The sequence below is a fragment of the Gymnoscopelus braueri genome, assembly GCF_963280865.1.
Source record: "Gymnoscopelus braueri genome assembly, chromosome: 22".
Taxonomy (NCBI): Eukaryota; Metazoa; Chordata; class Actinopteri; order Myctophiformes; family Myctophidae; genus Gymnoscopelus; species Gymnoscopelus braueri.
The window spans coordinates 10357977-10377356 of record NC_137624.1 but is presented as its reverse complement, the minus strand read 5'-3'; the positions used below and the strand labels follow the sequence as shown (position 1 = coordinate 10377356).

Here is a 19380-nt window from a genome sequence, read left to right as displayed (position 1 = left end):
GGGGGGGGGGAAGCATCTATTCTGTCACCAGCTCCTCCTCAGCATCAGGACCACCGCACGCGCGCGCGCTCGCGCTCGATCTAGGACGCGGACGCGCGTGCCGTGTCGGTTTCAACCTGTAGAGTCTGGTCTTCCTCCTGGGTTGGAGCTACGCGAGTTGTATAGACTTCGAAGGGCTGAAGAATCTCTCCCTCCTTTTTGGAATCACAGCCTCAATCCTCTCTGAAGATAAGAAATAATCACGTTCACGGATCAAACAGGTGCGTGGAACATTATCCTTTTTCTGTTGAAGGTTCAGCCCCCCTTTCTCCGTCTGTCTGTTGCTCTCTCTGTCTGTCTGTCTGTCCGTCTCACTCTCTCTTCAAACCAGACAACTGGTTTGAGGTTTATGGTCTGATTTATGGTCCGATGTGTATTTGACAGCGACACACCGGACTCGGATTAACCTAATTGCCTATTAACGCCTGATGCAGGCCATTAACACAAATTAGTCGTTTCTGCCAAAAAAGTGGTTGTCTTAACAGGCTTTAATTATGCATTGTTTTAATGAGTTTCTTTCCTCTTAAAGTCAGGCTGGAAGCCATAATAATTCTTACAGGTGTCAGCCTACAACAAGGCAGGAAATACTAGAATACAAATAATTGATTGTTTCTTCTCGCTCCACCTGTCAGACTGGAAATGTAACAAACAGGGCGGTGGCAGCAGACAGAGCAGAGAAGAAGCGTCTCTCGTGCAGTGTTGCCATGTCCGCTTATTATACGCAACTTTGGGCTTGTTTTTCTCCAAAGTTGTAAATATTGATTGTTGCGTTTTTTTGGTCTTGTTTCTTAAGTCTAGTTGCTTATTTTGGGGTTCTTTCCTAATGCTGTTTGAACCAGTGGTTCTAAAACATGTTCATGTCAAGGACATGTCCCCTAACCTAGTAACCCCCATCTGAAAATATGTTGTGCCAGGGCCCCATACCAGATTTGTGTTGTTAAAATGTTTCAAAAATATTTTAAAAAATGCACTCCCCCTTTTTGGAAATAGCCGAGATCTACAAGCTCACAACGCGATTTCAATAGTAGGTGGATAGATACCGTAGGTTTACTTTAAAGTGCTCTTGTGGCCTATTTAGTCTTCTTATGGGCTTGTTTTCCTAGACCTGGTTGCTTATTTCTCTCACAGAACCTGGCAACATTGCTCTCGTGTTGTCTGTTGTTACACGTTTCACTACTAATAAAGCGAGGCAGAGGCAGACGGTGGCGGTGCTTCAGAAGCCAGAAGAAGACTGATAGTGTCTGTATCATAGGTTTGTATTTATCTCTTGTCCAACCAGCTGTGTGCTCTGCTCTGTTCTGTGACTATAATTTGAGTCTTTTTTTAAATTATTATTATTATTATTATTATTATTATTATAAATGTTTTATTATTATTATTATTTTTATTTTATTTGTATAATTTAGGAGTCAAGATCAAGAAAGGAAAAGCCAGCCATGGACGCGTTAATGAAGGGTTTCTCCAAAGCCAAGGATGGGGTCGTGGCAGTGGCAGAGAAGACCAAGCAGGGGGTGACTGGAGCCGCCGAGATGACCAAGGATGGGGTCATCTTTGTCGGTGGGCAATAATAATAATGCACACAACAATTTATCTCTTGAGAGTTTACAAATGGACCCTGCGGTGGTTCTCAACCTGTGGGTCGGGACCCCCAGGGGCAGGGGGGTCCCCACAGTCAAGTGACAATTTAAGGACTTTTAAGACTTTTATAATACCTCAACAGAAAAGAAAAGAAAAAGACCATTAATGCATCAAAAGTAATCAACAAACTACTATAAAACTGGTCAAACATTGTCCAAATTGTCAAATAATATAAGAAAGAGGCAAAAATTGAGAAAGATCACAACACAACGTGAGGCGTTGTGAGCTTGTAGATCGGCTATTTTCACAATATTTATCTGTGGAACCGAGTCAAACTAAATTGAATGCCTCAACTCCTACAATTCCAAGTGTTTGTCAGGGTGGGGGGTCCCCAGTTCAAATATGATTATTTTGGGGGGTCACAGTCTGAAAAGGTTGAGAACCACTGCCTTAGGGATCCATTTGGTTCCATTTGTAAGCTCTCAGAGTTACAAATGGGTGAGGAGGGTCCATTTGGGTTCCAAAATTAACATTTATGTATTTAGGTTAATGTTGAAGTTTGTGGGCATTCAATTTTGTTTAACTGTGCTTCATTTGCATCTTTCGACAGGTACAAAAACAAAGGATGGAGTCACGTCAGGTAAGCATTAATATACCATTTTTTTAAAGTCTACATTTAATTGCGTGAAACTAGGCCTACCTGTTGCAATTATGTTTCACCCCTTATACTGTAGACTAGACAGTCCTGTTATGTTATAAGCTTAATAACTACAGTAGCACATCAGACATCTTCAACATCTGAGCAGAATTAGTAGGATATACTTTCTACAGATTTCTTCTAAATCTGTGATTGTGGAATGATGTGTCATGTAGTATGTCAGATTGAATGTTAAAATAAATGTTTTGATTAAGCTCTGTAAAGTGGTTAGAGGGAATAAGGGTATAGTGAAATGTGGCCCTATTTCACTACCTAGCCTACTGTATGTCCCTCCCTCTGCCTCCTTCCTTCTGTGGGTGGGAACGGTTCTATAATGACACATGACATGACAATCAGAGAGGAAAAAAATGGAATCATGTGGATCTCAGGATCCATAAGGGAATGACACGGCTTCAATGTGGATCACAGACTTCACTTGGCCAGCCTGTGACATCAGTCATTGTTCTATGACATCAGTCGTCTCTGACATATCTGTGATGTCCAAATATGGGCAAATTCCCATTGACTTCCATTAATTAAAGTTAAAGTTAATTAGAAAGGGGCGCTCCACAGCACAACTCGTCTATGAAAATGTTATATCATGGTTATCCTGGCCAAAATAATTGCTTCACAATATAATCCAGATAATCGTCAAAATATGCTTAAAACTCATAATATGGCATTAACGCATATTGGAACTGATTTACCATTAACTTTTTTTAAACTGTATCACAGGACACATTTTGTTTTAGTGAAATCTGTTTTATTTTAAATCAAACAAAGACAGATTTAGACTAATCACAATGTGAGAAACAAAATAGTCAAAAATAATCGACCTTTCAACCTGATTCCTGTCATTCACGTAGTTCATTTAGTTGTGTTTATTTAGTTGTGTTGTAAATGCAGAGTAAATGAATGACTAGTTTTGTTTTCAGATCACACAGCACAGCACATATGCTTAAAATAAAATAAATAAATAAAAAAGTAGATCATAATACATTCTTCTTATAAGAATAAGGTATTCATGAATTATAAGGTCTCTGCATAAATACAGGGAAAACATTTGCAACATTGTGTGATTCTGTTCTTTAAAAAAAACATACTTTCCAACTGGCACTGTAGCAGAGGCAAACTACTTCCTTGAACCTGTTTTTTGTGTTGTTCTTCTTTTAATGGCAACAACACTGGCACTTTTCTGTCATCAAACAGTTACTGCTACCCTTGTGACTGAGAGAATGTGACACGCCAAGCCTTGTTCCTGTTCAAGATAGATTTAAGTGACAAAAATGTCAGCATGTTCACTTTTTCTGTCTTTAGTTGTGCTCGTAGAGGTGTGAGAATGTTCCCACTGGCACTAGACAGTCTCAGAAGGAACATCAGTATTTTAGTGGAGTAGACAGCTTTTTCAAGTCACTCATGACAGTGATGACACCGATAATTATGATTATTCCGCTACCGGAAATTCACCACGATCGGGACATAACTTGAACGGCGCTGAGTCGGCTGAAGAGGACTTCGCAATGCTCGGCACGGCGACTCGCTCGCCTGACAGCTCGCTCAGCTGCGCCTCTCATGGCTCAAGTCCGCTTTAAACGGCTCGCCTCGGCCGTTTCAAAACATTTTTAGCGTCTTGGGTTTGAGAACGGTACTTCCGCATTCGTTCCGTTCTGTTTCGTTTTGATCACATTTGTCCCAAGAAGTCATAATAGGCCGTTTGGGGAGGGAGAGTGTGTTGCGCTCGGGGTGCATCACTGGGCTGAGTGGGCACTAGCTGCGAGGGAACTCGTCAAAAATCATCAAGATTTGACTCTTGGTGACAAGTTTCAGATTTTTGGCATGGTGTTAGGTATGGGCATAAGGTTTTCAAAAACCATTGCAAATGAGTTGGGCTCACCCCCTAGTGGACGGTTTGCAATAATTCCAATATTAGATAGATCAGTATATGATTGAAACCGCAAATAATTTATAGAAAATATTTTTCAATGGATTCCGTTACTATTGGGCATGCGAAATAGCATACTGAAAATGCAGGAAATCTAACTTGTGGAAAGGCATCATTTTCAAGATGGTGTACGCGATGGCTGCTGGGAGCTTAAAATCTCATTCATTACTCAACCTAGAAAGGTGTTTTTTGTGTCTAACCCTAGGTTTCAGGTCTCAAGGAATGTGACTGAATCAGTCAAATTACTATCAGTTCATTATTTATTGCCAAATCCACAATCTTTATGATCTTTTACATATTCCATCCCAGCTTTAGGACATCAAAGAAAGACAAACCCGTTATTTTATGGACCCGACAAACTAAAATGCTGTTCCAACACAGTCGGCGAGATGTCAGCTATAGCCTACTCCATGCTGTAGCAGCCTACAATAAGAGACATTGGCAATATGACATTAAATTACATGTTTTCACCTCGATTAATGTTGATAAGGAATCGGATCCATGATCACACACGCCACAGTGCACTTTGATTCCACGGAGGTATCATTTGAGTGTGCGCTCTCGGCTCTCACTTTAACTAGTTGTTCCCCCATATATTGGCTGCAGCAATCTGATCCCTGGTCAGTCAGTCAATCATAGGAGCACTTGATTCTTCTTTCACACCCACAGCCAGCCTACAAAGAACAACGATTTGTTGTGTATTAGCTTGTCTGACACCTAGTTGATCGAGTTGAGGGAGCAACTGCACGTAGCCAGTAACACAGAACGGTCATTGAGGCGAGAGGCAAGCATGCAGCCAATACACAACGACGCAGCGCAACACAATGGGAACGGTGGGGTGCTAGACCAGCGCCGGTCAGGAAAAATAAATGAATAAATAGACCAGTCTCTATGACTGGAAGCATATAGTATTTATGACAATCTTTATTGAGGTAATAAAATCAAGTGTAAAGTGCCAAAAAAACATTGAACGCTTGAATAGAGCCTAATTGCTTCCGCAACCAGCAGGGGTGAAACAGCGGTGAAACAGCGAGACTACAGGCCATTCATATGAGCTATTAAACTTCCTATGTAGCCTCAATTTACAAGCCGGATGCTAGCCCCTTGGTTTAGACACAAAAAAAAACTTTCTAGGTTGAGTAATGAATGAGATTTTAAGCTCCCGGGCCGGCAGCCATCGCAGACAGCCGGACAGCATCTTGAAACTGATTCCTTTCCAGAAGTTAGATTTTCCCTTTTTTTGGTATGCTACAGTATTTAGCATGCCCAATAGTAACAGAATCCATTGAGAAATCTTTCTAGCAATTATTTGGGGTGTCAACCATACCTATACCTATCTAATATTGGAGTTATTGCAAACGGACCGCCAGGGGGCAAACCCAACTCGTTTGCGATGGTTTTTGAAAACCTTATACCCATACCTATTACCTAACACCATACCAAAAATCAGAAGCCAAATCTTTACGAGTTCCCTCCCAGCTATTATAAATGTTTTCGAAGGCACATCAACCTGCGTTGAAAATTACATCAAACCGGTGACGCATGGTCAGATTTTGCCCCAACTCGTCACGATAGTACGACTTGAGAGTGAGAATGTTGGGAAATGTTGGGAGGGATATACCACATCTGACTAAATCAAGTCAGACTTCAAGTTCACGTGAAAGATATCTTCAGCCAGCGTTCTGGAACAGAACCTAGTTGTAGGATATCGTTTTTTTACATTGTGAACAATACTGTAGTTACATTCAACACACATAGCATTTAACTGAAAGCCAGAGACGAAGTACTTTGAAGTACATTCATTCTATTGTTTGTCTTCATTCTATCGTGTAAGACAACCAACCCATTATTGTATCAAATTCTTCTCTTCTCTTCTCTTCTCTTCTCTTCTCTTCTCTCCTCTAGTTGCAGGTAAAACTGTATCAGGTGTGTCCCACGTGGGCGGGGCAATGGTTACCGGGGTTACCGCGGTAGCCCAGAAGACTGTGGAGGGGGCAGGCAATATTGTTGCTGCCACGGGATTGGTCAAGAAAGATCCACCAAAACAAGTGAGATGCCTTGCATACTAGTACTGACACACACACACACACACACACACACACACACACACACACACACACACACACACACACACACACACACACACACACACACACACACACACACACACACACACACACATCAACACAGTTGAGTATCGCCATATTATTCTTCACCCTACACAGTATTGATCATACAGCCCCCTCGTATCAATATGTATCCAGGGCTTAAACTGCTCTGTTTATCTGTCGCTCAGCCTTTCCAAAGTGAGAGCACTGAGGCCCCAAAGGGAAATCACAACACACTGAATCCATAGTAGCGTTTACAACAAGACAAACATCAATAATTGTATAGAGAAATCCTGTCTGATGTTCTTCAACAGTGGTTTTCAACCTTTTCTGGATCAGACAGTCAGCCCACTTGAAAGTCTTGAAAGTGTTCGCGGTCCACCCATCTGACCACTTTGCCCGGCGGCCGATGCAAAGAGCATGTTTATTTTAATGATCAATTAATCGATCGTGTTCTTTCAACGTTTTAAAGAAAAAAGAAATATTTTAAACACGTTTTCTTTCATATATTAATTTAAGTTAATATATTAATTAAGTTACATTATCATTAGAATCTTAGTGTTTTGCTAATTATTTGGGGGCCTACTTGCAATATCCTCTGGGCCCACCAGTGGGCCTCGGACCACAGGTTGAGAATCGCTTACATGAACACAAAGGATAGTTTCCAGACCCCCATTTTATGACAGTGACTGCCAGCCACCACACATCAGCATGTCAAAATGGCCTCCTGACCTTGAGTCTAGTCTCTGCTTCCTCTCTCACATTTGTTATGTGTCATTCTCCTTCCCATATAAAAGCCTGTTTTCACGTTGTCGGCTGTGCTACATTTCTCATCTGTCAGGCTGGCCATCTGTTTGTCCACTGCCAGTCTACCACGGCTAACTATTTGCTGAAAATGAAACATCATTCTCCCTTTTTTTGGAACGCCTGTGCAATTCCCTGTGTTTCTGTTTGCTAACATTCTGTGTCTGGCTGTCTCTTGCAGTCAGAACAGACCAGGGAATTGGATAAATAAATGAAAAACTTTTTACACAAACCATTTAGATTTATTTCCATTAACATTTAGCAGACTGAAAAACAAGACATGGAAAGTCTAGTAACGGGGGTGTTCTCCCTGTCCAATATTTACGCTGAATTCACACCAGCACCGGTAATGGGTGTGCCGCTTCCGCGTTCTGAGAAAGAGGCGAGGTTCAATGCATTATCTATGGCGAAGGAGCGACCACTGCCTTCCCCGTGCGGCAGGAGACGGAGCCAGAAAAATGTTGGGTCTAATTCGGGTCTAATTCGGTCTAATTCGGGTCTAATTCGGTTCTATTTGACCAATATAAATCAACTTTTTTTTTTGCTGTAAAAATATTTGTATCAGAGCAGGCGGGGCCCCCCCTGCTGGTGGCCCCCCCACACCGCATCGCTTGCTACCCCTCAGTTACGCCACTGATACCGGTACTGTATTATCAGCTATGGTCCAATTTCCAACGTAAGTTTCATATTGCCTTTCACCTCAACGTGTGTGTGTGTGTGTGTGTGTGTGTGTGTGTGTGTGTGTGTGTGTGTGTGTGTGTGTGTGTGTGTGTGTGTGTGTGTGTGTGTGTGTGTGTGTGTGTGTGTGTGTGTGTGTGTGTGTGTGTGTGTGTGTGTGTGTGTGTGTGTGTGTGTGTGTGTGTGTGTTGCGTTTATGGTGGGAGGTTATTCTGTTGTGACACATCATGCACATAGTTGCTTGAGCTGTGATTGGTCTATTGTTGAGGGGAGGGGACAGATATACAATCTTTTTTTTTAAATGTTTTAACTTTTTCTTGATGAGATAGACACAAATTTCATTTAATTTTTAAATATGTCTATGAATAATTTGTATTTTAAATCAAAAGCCAGTTTTGTGTCATAGTTAACCAAACGCAACGTGGAATTCACATAAGTTTATTATACTATGCTTATCATATATGTTTATATCTTTCACTATTACCAAAGACATACAGTAGGAAGGACTCTTAACATTCACACCACATCAAACAATAGTTAATAAGGTTATTGTCCCTCCCTTTGCATTTAAAGACATAAATCTCTGGATTAAGTTAATAAGGTAGTTTAATGGAACATAATTCTAGTGATATGCTTGTAATTGCCCTGTCTGTCATAACATCCCTTGAATAGTACAAAATCGTTGCTGTCGGGCAGAAACCTTGTCTCTTCATGTTTCAAATTGTTGTTTTTTCGAAAATTAACGCCTTACTTCATCATACAAGAGTGTCGCACAAAATAGCCGATCTAGCTAGATCACAACGCAACGCGTTGTGAGCTTCCAGATCAGCTATTTTCACTACTTTAAAATGTTTTTGGTTTTGGACATACAAGGTTTTCGCCCGACAGCGAAATGATAAGCCAATAAAATACTGCATGTCCCTGGGCGAGTGGAACACTTTGGTGTTTTGTATGCGTGTTAGTCATGATTCTCATCCTGCTGTCCCTTAATTAGAGACAGAACGCTGGGGGATCTGTACACACACACACGCACAAAACATGTACACACACACATACTAATTGGCTTTGGTTAGTGAAAACTAATATTGAAGGAAATCGTTAAATGATTTTGGGACCTCAAGGACGCCCTTCATGCTGCTGGCAGTCAAAGGCTTTTTAACTAAATATATTTGAACATTTGCTTATAATGAAGCAATCAGCAAGTTTTCTTTCCTGACGCTTTCCCACCTTATTGCTAGTACCAAAAGCTCCCTAAGTGCCCGATTTAATTTGGAAGTGATCGGATTGTGGCGTTTCTAATTATCATCCAATTGGACATTTTATCCTTCTATAGTGGCTTTGCCGTTTAGGTGACATTTAGATGAGTCATCATTCTCTGTCCCCAAGTGGAAATACAATTGAAAGTAGATTAGCCTCATTAAACACTTCAAGCCCCATTTTTATACTTTGTCTTACGATGGCATCATGCAGCGAAAATTTACGAGCTACAACCTCACAATGCGTCGCAACCGCAATGTGTTGTGAGCTTTGTAGATCTGTTAATTTTCCGCTATTTTGAAAAGTGGTTAAGAGAAACACAGAGATGACAGACAAACAGAGAGATGGGTCCACACAATCCGACTTGATGGATGGATGGACAAGAACTAATAGATGGGTAGGGCATACACTATACAGATACTGAGAGAGTAACAGACAGACGTGTATAGTACAGTATTATTGTTTAGATGCTAGGTTTCCTGGCTTACCTGCGATCCTAGTTTACTGAGGCACTACACTGTCCTTCTGCATTTGATGTATGCGTTTACCTTGCTTATTTATAGCCGCTCCTAAATTGTAAATTGTACTTACGGACAGACAGCAGCAGAGAGTTTGAATTTGACTGGGAGTCTCGAGCGGTTCAGCCATTTCAACCCTTTCATTTTGATTGCATTTAAAAATGAAGCCAGGTTTGTTGAGACATGACAGGCAATGCATGTTGTGAGACAGATGCACAGCGATTCAGCATCACTCACCTGCAGCAGAATGCTGGCACACTGATTCAGCTAACCCATTAAAACCGGGAACGCATCTGTGTATCCACTTTAACCATTATTTTATACTTTGGCTTTTCAAAAATAGCAGATATACAACCGAGTGCCGCGCTATGAGCTTGTAGATCTACAATTTTTTGAAAAATGGTGACAATTTGTGCAAATCTTTTGAAGTTTTTGTTTTTAAGGGAATATTTTTAACTCAAATCTTTCTTCTGGTGGGGACCTGGAGCAACATATTTTGAGATTGGGGTCTGTGGCCAAATGCATATTATTTTGGGGGCCTTGACATGAAAAGGTTTGAGAACCACTGATTATAGCAACTCAGGTTTTTTTTCAAAATACTGTAAGGATTTAGAAGACATTTGTAGAATCCCCAAAAGCAAAGATTTGAGAAACAAATGTTTGTTTAAAATATATATATATATATTCAAAGATTTGCACAAATGTTCATGATTTTTTTTTTTTTTATAGCAGATCTACAAGCTCATAGCGCGGTACTCGCGCTATAAGCTTGTATATCTGCTATTTTTTAATAGCCAAAGTATACAGTAAGGTAATGGTTAAAGTGGTCAAAATCTAAAATGACAGATGCTTTCCCAGTCTTAATGGGCTAAATCAATCAACCAGTGCATTTCATGTGCGCATTCTTTTTTTTTACCAATCGGGCAGACAGGAGACGTGTTCAGGGATGGATGAAAGAGCAGGACAGCCAGTGAGAGTCTGAAAACCTCCAGAATTACAGCTGGAGGCTCCGCTGGCTTCAAAGGCCATAGTAGTCATGAGACATTCTTTGGGGGAAACCAAGAGCTTCTTGGGAGAAGCTGCTTAGCCACTTTCAACCTTTGAGTCCCTACTCCCTACAGTACAGTATTTTCAGAATGTTGTTATAGGTGAAAGTTTTCAAATTCTTTCTATTTAAAAGACAAGAAATCAATCAATTCAATTGGTGACTTGACGTGACATATTCTGACGTTATCTGCAATCCATTTCAAATGGATCTAGACACAATGTGGATACATGTGGTTACAAGACACTCATTTACACTGCCCCAGTACTCAGACAGTCATTCCTCCGACTCCGACACCAAAGTTTTCTTCTGGGAAGAAAGGCTTTGGTGGACACACAGCCATAGAATGATTTTTAAAACAATATACGTCTAGTTATATATAAATATAGTGCTTGGTGTCGATGGTCCATAAGCCCTATTTATTTTTAAATCAGGGTTAAGTGATTAAACATGTATTATCAGAGTAGATGTAGGTGAATTATTGCTACAATTTAAGATTGAACAGATTATCCTTCACAATAACTGACCATATTCACCATGGTGGCCATTTTGCTCTTACATAACATTCGTACTCCTCATACATATTCATACGAGATAGGCCACGTGATTATGGTGAAATAATCACGTGAAATATTTCATATTTGACTGGCTCTTAATTTGATTGGTACAACTTTCACCACAAACAAGTTTTGTGGTAGAAAGATCATTAGGCAGTTATTAACGATACATGTGAGAATATGTGTGTGTGTGTGTGTGTGTGTGTGTGTGTGTGTGTGTGTATTTTGAACTGTACCTGGGCTTATGTCTCTGGCTCTGCTGTGTGAACAGATGGAGACTCAACGGGTGGTGTTAAATGGAGCAGCAGGAGGAGGTTGTGTGTGTCAGCTGATGGCTCGTCAGACACACACACACACACACACACACACACACACACACACACACACACACACACACACACACACACACACACACACACACACACACACACACACACACACACACACACACACACACACACACACACACACACACACACACACACACACACACACCAGTCTTTCAACCTGTGTCTCATTAGGGAAGGTCAGTCCAATGGCATGGGCGTAATCAAGGCCTCTCCACTCAGCTGGGTAGAGGAGAGGACACATCGTCACTCTCTCCTTCATTAACTCTTCATTCCTCATCTCTTTCTCAGCAAAATGATCAGCGTTACATCACTTAACAATAATGATCCTTATGAAGAGACCGCCAGTGCCATTCAATGTGTCCGTAGAGTATACTATATACCGTTGCTGTCGGACAGAAACCTCATATATCCATATTTCATTTAACTTTGTAAATTAATGCCTTCATCATACTAGAGTGTCGCACAAACGTAGTGATAATAGCAGATCTACAAGCTCACGATGTTGTGAGCTTGTAGATCAGTTATTTTCAATCGTTTTGACATTGCAGGTGGGCGTCACAAACGTAACATGCCCATATGGGGATCTCTGTGGATGGTGGGTGGATGGCCATACAGTATGGAGACCACTTGAAACAAGATTTGAAGGCTGTGACTCAGCAGCCTGAAAATCTAGTTTCTGCAGAGTGGCCTGAGAATACTGTCGTATAATCGTCGCTGTCGGGCAGAAACCTCATATCTCCATTGTTCTACTTTCTTACGTCTTTTTGTGAGCTTGTACATCTGCTATTTTCACTATTTCCTGAAAAGGTTTGGACATAGACAGTATATAGATTGTGGTGTTTGTTGTACTGCATGTCCATAATGGACTGGACATTCACCATGCGTTGTCAACACAATAACCTTAGCCTGGCAACGACAAACAGGCTTAATAGACAGTGCTTGCTTGGCGGCACGTTATTAGCCCAAATATGGACAATATCTGACATTGCAACTCTCCACATCACATGCCCATATATGGAGATACCCATAGGTGTGCATACCCAGATTATGCGTCACTTTGAACGCGTTGCAACTTGCCAGTGCAATAACCCCGGCAACGCCACGCAAGCTGATAACTCGCCGCTTCATCACATTGTATATCGTTGCTCTCGGGTGGAAAGCTCATATCTCCAAAACTGTTATTTTCAGGATTGAAATTCAAGTAACAAAAATAGCCGATCTACAAGCTCAAAACTAACGTGTTTTGAGCTTGTAGATCAGCTACTTTTGTGTGACACTGTACTATGACAAAGTAGGGCATTAATTTACAAAAAATAAAAAACGTTGAAAAGTAAAAATATGGAGACATAAGGCGAATGAATTATCTGCATTCTTAACATTCAATGTTGTGTTGTTTCAGGATGAGGACCCTACAGCTGTGCAGAATGCTGTGGAGTCACCGGTAGACGCTGACAACACTGATGCTACATTGGTAAGACCTCACTAATGCTACTGGTAAACTTAAAAACACCTTGTGACATTACAATGATGCATAATGAATAAGATTTAACACAACTGTTCAACTGACTTGCCACTTAAGCCCTATAAAAAAATATAATAATAGACATAGCTTATAGATTGTTCCTTCTTTTTTCGCCTAAAATGACGAATGCGAATGCAGTCAACAGCAGCCGCCCTAGAGGTGCTGGAAACCACAGTGCTAAGGGTCACCAACTGGACGGCTAATTAGGGCTACAACTAACTATTGATTATTTTCTCCGCGATTATACTATCGATTACTTTTTAGATTTGTCAAATAATCGACAAGTGCAATCTTTGCAAAGGAAATATTCACACGTCCACTTAGCTCAGAAGCAGATGCGTTGGACATCAAATGACCATGAATGAAGTAAGCTCCCGCACACTGCTCTTGCTCAGCAGCATCAAGTGTATTCAAACACTGCTGTTTCAGTCCCTCTGGACCTTCATCAAGAGTGTCTTACAGAAATGATACCATCATGATCTTATGTACATGGTTACTCCACCCCTTCTGTGTTCACGTGTTGAGAGACAGTCTCCTGTAGGAGTGTCTCTCAATAGACTGTCTGTGACCTCAGTGTGACTGATCATCCTAACTAGACAAGCTGACATGATAGGGTTGGTAACCTTTTAGGATTTTAACAATGCAGGTTCCGTAACGATTCCCTCTTAACGGTCCGATTCCTATATTTAAAAAAAAAAAAATCATTATAATTTTTGATTAACACAAATTCCATCATACCATACAGTATTGCATACATATTATTGTAGTGGTTCTGGTTCTCAAGTAAGGTCCAGGGACCTTCTGGGTTACTTGAGAGGGTTCCAAATGGACCGTTGCAGGTCTGTAACTCTCAGAGTTATTGTGGTCCTTGAAATGAAAGAGGTTCGAGAACCACCGGTATTTTAATTATATAGCAGACGTGAAGACCACATACCAGCTCTGACAGTGTGATAAACCGGTTCTGGACACGGTTCCAAGAGTGATGGAACCGAATTCCGGTTGCTCAATGTTGGATCCCGTTCCTCCAGTTCCGAATCCCAACCCTAAACATGATTATGTGACATCATGACCTATTGACACCCCACAATGTCAACTAACTCAACACATCATTTATATTTACATTATTTACAGGAAATGCACAACTAAGAAATGTAAACATCGACCATGGAATTTCATCATTCAATCCTTTGGGGAATAAATATATTTAAAAAAATATATATATCAATGAATCGATTCACCACTTAAATATTATTTTATACTTTGTCCAAACATTTTGAAAATAACCGAACTACAAGCTCACATATTTTGTAATCTTTTCGCCTACAATGACATGCCTAAAATAGGGATTTAATCATTTATTATATTAAAAGGTAGGGTAAGTGATATCTTTTGGTTAAAACAAAACCGAACAGAACCGTTTTTTTCTTAAAAGGTTAAAGCACTATATTTTGATAGTAATCACTGCTATAGAATCGGAATCAGAATCAGTTTTATTGTCACATCACAGGTTTACAAGGTAAAAAAGTGGGTGAAATTCGTTTTTGTACATCGTTCCCATCGCAACGTTAATTTCCATAGAAAGAAGAGGGGGGGGGGGAGAAGAAGAGGGGGTGGGGGGCAAGTGGGAAGGAGATCAAAACAAGAGAGCAACAGAAGGCCAGACAAGTTATCTACATATTTACAAAGTACCTGAGATAATAAAAAACTAAACTAAGGTGCCTGAGCATAGCAGCAATGTATGTATACTGTGCATGTTATACTTATACTGTGCATGATATACATATGGACGTTAAGGTGCTTAGAGAAAAAAGAGCACAATAAAAAAGACAAAAAAAGTCAGTGAGTTATACATGGGATTAAGGTGCAAAAGGTCAGTGCGTGTCCACCTAGGGTGGACTGACCCTAGTATAATCCGCAAGTAGCTCCATGAGGGAGTGCAACAAAAAGTCATTTGTACCTGGTGTAGTCCACAGGTGTGTCCGAGGGGGAGCTAAGTCCAAGTCATTGTCCCTGGTATAATCCACAGGTTTTTTTCAGGCTGCTGAACAAGGCTTATGCCTCATTCAGCATTCTGACAGCAGCCGGATTAAAACTGCACCAAAACCTGGTGGTGGAACTCTTGATACTGCGGTAGAGTCCCTTGCCCGGTCGCGGTCGTTGTAGGGGTTTGAACAGTCTGTGACTTGGGTGGTGCTTGTCCTTGATGATGCGCTTGGCTTTGACCACGCACCGCTTTTTGTACAGTTCCTGGAGCGCTGGGAGCTCGTCTCCCATTATTCGCTCTGCCGATCGCACTACTCGCTGTAGGCTGATCTTTTCTCGGGCAGTGCAGTTCCCGTACCAGGCCGTGACACAGCCTGTTAGGATGCCTTCAACAGAACTGTTGTAATACAGCCTGAGGATGCGATGTCCTACTCCGAGCTTCTTCAGGCGGCGGAGCCAGTACAGTCGCTGCTGAGCCTTTTTCCTCACGTGTGTGGTGTGCGTCTCCCATTTGAGGTCCTCCTCGATGTGTACTCCGAGGAACTTGAACTCGCTGACCCTTTCCACTGCAGTACCGTCGATGAGGATGGGCGCATGGTCTCTCCGCGGCCTCCTGAAGTCCACGATCAGTTCTTTGGTCTTGTCGACGTTAAGAGAGAGGTTGTTCTCCCGGCACCAGAGTGCCAGTGAGTTGATCTCCTCTCTATAGTCAGACTCGTCGTTGTTGACGATTCGGCCTATCACTGTCGTGTCGTCCGCGTACTTTATGATGGTGTTGGAGACATGTGTGGCTATGTAGTCATACGTGTACAGGGAGTAGAGGAGAGGGCTCAGCACGCATCCCTGGGGTGCTCCGGTGTTGAGGGTCAGGGGGTCGGATGTGATGCTGCCCATTCTCACCACCTGATGTCGGTTGGACAAGAAGTCCTGTATCCAGTCGCACATGCTTGGGTGTAGCCCTAGGTCTCTGAGCTAGAGTTGAGCTGAGCTATAGTGTTTCAGTAACAGGGGTCTCCCTGTCTCTCCAGCTCTTTAATAAACAGAAAATACATTTTCAGATGGGTTGCAGAATTTCATTCAATCAGGAGAGAGTACCCATTTATCAGCTTCATTTTTAGTGTTCCAGTTTCACTTGTTTAATCTGTATCCTGTCTTGAGTTCTCTATCCTGATTGGATGAAATTGGTGTCTTAAAGCCCTGGAGAGACATGGAGACAATTTATAGCAATGAGTACTATCAGAATATAGAGCTATTTAACACTTATTTTAACCAGAGAAAATCACTTACCCTACCTTTTAAATTATCGATCAACAATTATTTTTTAATCTAATAATTCCTTTCCACCACCACCAGGAGGACTCTGATGACTAGTGATTGGAAACGTCACGATCACAAATCAACGATCCGGAACATTCCATGTCACTCTGCCAAGTCCCGTTGTGCCTCGTTGTGGTCCTGTATGGATTCTCTGCTCTGTGCGAGGATGTTTACTGTGTGTGTGTGTGTGTGTGTGTGTGTGTGTGTGTGTGTGTGTGTGTGTGTGTGTGCGCGTGCGCATAAATGTGGGGACATTTATTGTAAGTTTTACTATGTATGATGTACACCAGTGTGTGTGTGTGTATGTATGTGTACATATGTATGTATGTGTGTGTTCCGTGTGTATGCGAGTCGTCACCTGTGAGATGGGATTATTGGAAGTAATTTGCCACCTCAGTTTAAAGCACATTGACACTTTGGCAGAGGTGTGGGTTGTGTAGTTACCTTGCCAGGATGTGACTCCAAATACTGGCGAAATATCTTGCTCCGTTGTTCCGTCGATTAAAAACTACAAAATAGTGTACTTATTGACTTGAATTGCACAGTGAAACGGGTCTCAAAGTCACTCTTTTAGCACATAAAACGAACGGAAATAATGCAGATTCCTCACAATATACAGTATAACGTTACAAAACCTGGTATGGCATTTTAATTATTTTTAAAATAAAAATGTCAGCTTCCTGAGTTGCAATTAAAAGAGTGACATTGAGAGCCGTTTCACAGTGCAACGCAAATCCATGAGGAGACGATTCCTTTTGGGAATATTAATTTCAAATTAACAGGGCAACAGAGCAAAATATCTCACCAATATTTGGTCTTGCATCGTGGCAAGGTAACTAGACAATCCAAACGTCTACCAAAGTGTTATTGTGCATGAAAATCTGGGACTTTTGTTTTTGTTTTCCTGTACAGTTTAATCACTTGCAAGCTGGCGTCCCTATTTTGGGCATGTCATTATTGTTGAACAATTTCACATTTTCATGTTATTTTTTTTTAGAAAATAGCAAAGATAATCTACAAGCTCAGAATGCATAGCAATGTGTTGTTGGCTTGTACTGTAATTTGCTACGACACTAATGTGTGTATATATATATATATATACGGTAGTATAAAACAGGGCTTAAGTGGTAAAAAGCTACAGTACAGAAGGGTAAAGCATGGCAGGCTGACCTTAGTACACCATGATGTAAGCAACAGTTACAGTAATCAAATTAATAATGGGTGCATTAGATTTAGATGTGTCCAGAAACAGGGGTGTGCCAAAGTGCAAGCATAGACCATTAGTCAACAGTATTGTCAATGCACATTGGCACACCTAAATAGAGCACCCATCATTCATTTGAACCATGTCGTAGTTTTTTTTTTAATGGAAAACTACAAAATCATCTTACGTTTCATCCTCCTTTTAACGCCGACTGCCTCCCATTAACCCCTGGAGGGAGGCATGTTTGTGTGAGTGTGTAGGTGCGTGTGCTCCGTTTGTGAGTGTGCATGTGTGTGTGTTCTGTTTGTGTGTGTGTTCTGTTTGTGTGTGTGTGTTCTGTCAACCCTGTGGCTTTGACGTAAATATGAATATATAAATACTGTATACCACGATATTCCCTCTAAAAAGCACCTAAGTGTCTATAATAAATGAACAGCATATACTAATCTCTTGAAATGGAAATATAATGACCTACTCTATTTTGTGTGGATACTGTCACTGTTTTTTAGGTTGAATATACTGGAAGTGGAAGTTATTAGTGTATTCATGTTTGTTTTTTGTATGTTATCAGTTTGGTGAGAACAGACGATCAAATACGTAATGGAATTTTTAAAAGAGATGATGTAACCAAACCATTCAAATGAACTGCTGTGATATGGGTTTACTTTGACTTGTTAAATGTTGGAATAAAATATGTCAAGAAAAAACACTGTCAAGCTGCATGTACAGTATGTGTGGTGTGTTTCTTTGTGATCATCTATCAATATATTATGTATACATTCATTTAGAATAACACAAATTGTACCGGGGGTTGCAAAACCAGCCTGCACCAACATATCTTATTCTGATGTCTCTCTATTCCTGAGATATGACAGATTAGGAAATGTTTGACCTTAGGGTCAAAGGTCAATCACATATATATATACCGCCAAAAGGAACGTACCAGTTAACTTATATAGTCTATTGGTTTCTTGTTGCCCAGTTTCTTGTCTTTTCAATGCCTCTGGTAAGAACCCAGTGCTCCACTTCTGTGCCCACATTAATTAATGCACCTGACCTGTGTACTTGTGCTTCCTATATACACAACCTGTACATGTCATTGTCTATCAGATGCCTGCCCTCCAGTGTCTAGACACAATACTAGAAATTAACCAAGATAACATGCCAAAACCAAAACATAAAATGGCTAAAACAAAAGACCTTTGGAAAATGTAGACTTTTTTTTAAACTTAAACCTGGTGGGAATCATTGCTTCCTGGGCCAAAAAGATCAAGGTAAAAAATGTGTGATTGTTAGGGTTCTTTGTCACCCTGTCTGTGTTTATTTCTCAATAATAACCATCTTGCTGTTCGTTATAATCATTACAAAGTCTATGGTTCAACTTCAAACCAGTCTGGGTCAAAACAATGCAGGAGTTTTCCAGGTTGTCTGAGACAATCTTTGTATTCCACTAACACGTGACCTGAGTTATTGGAATGCAAAGTGTTGATGTGACAGTTCACAGTGGGCCAACAAGATCTAGAAATACCAAAACCTGCACTGTATGCTGTTACTACTGTATAGTAGGCTGGTCCCCTGAATGACCGACTCTCAACCACTTTAAACCTGACATCCCTACTTTGGTCATTATATTGCCAAAAAGGATCAAGCAAGTGAAAATAGCCGATCTACAAGCACGCATCGTAATGTGACGCATTGCATTTATTACAAATGTTACATTTACATATTTAGCTCAAAATTATTTAAAAGAAAATTATAATTGAAATCAGAAATCCAACTGG

The 19380-nt window shown here is 40.8% G+C and overlaps 2 protein-coding genes across 4 annotated transcripts in view; one reads left to right on the top strand and one right to left on the bottom strand.

Annotated features, from left to right (window-relative positions):
* add1 (adducin 1 (alpha)) overlaps positions 1–19380 on the bottom strand; it is a 232615-nt gene that overhangs the window by 138504 nt on the left and 74731 nt on the right. The window lies entirely within an intron of this gene.
* On the top strand, positions 15–17381 carry LOC308077861 (uncharacterized protein). 3 transcript variants are annotated; one of them, XM_080418831.1, is made up of 6 exons: positions 15–260; positions 1454–1596; positions 2228–2257; positions 6162–6304; positions 12973–13044; positions 16432–17381. In XM_080418831.1, the coding sequence occupies exons 2-6, from the start codon at positions 1476–1478 to the stop codon at positions 16447–16449; spliced, it is 384 nt and encodes a 127-aa protein (XP_080274957.1). In that variant the 5' UTR covers positions 15–260; positions 1454–1475; the 3' UTR covers positions 16450–17381. The 3 variants fall into 3 exon arrangements, with proteins under 3 accessions (XP_080274957.1, XP_080274956.1, XP_080274958.1); XM_080418830.1 differs by having other exon boundaries at positions 16–260; positions 1446–1596; XM_080418832.1 differs by lacking the exon at positions 15–260 and adding an exon at positions 1237–1291 and having other exon boundaries at positions 1446–1596.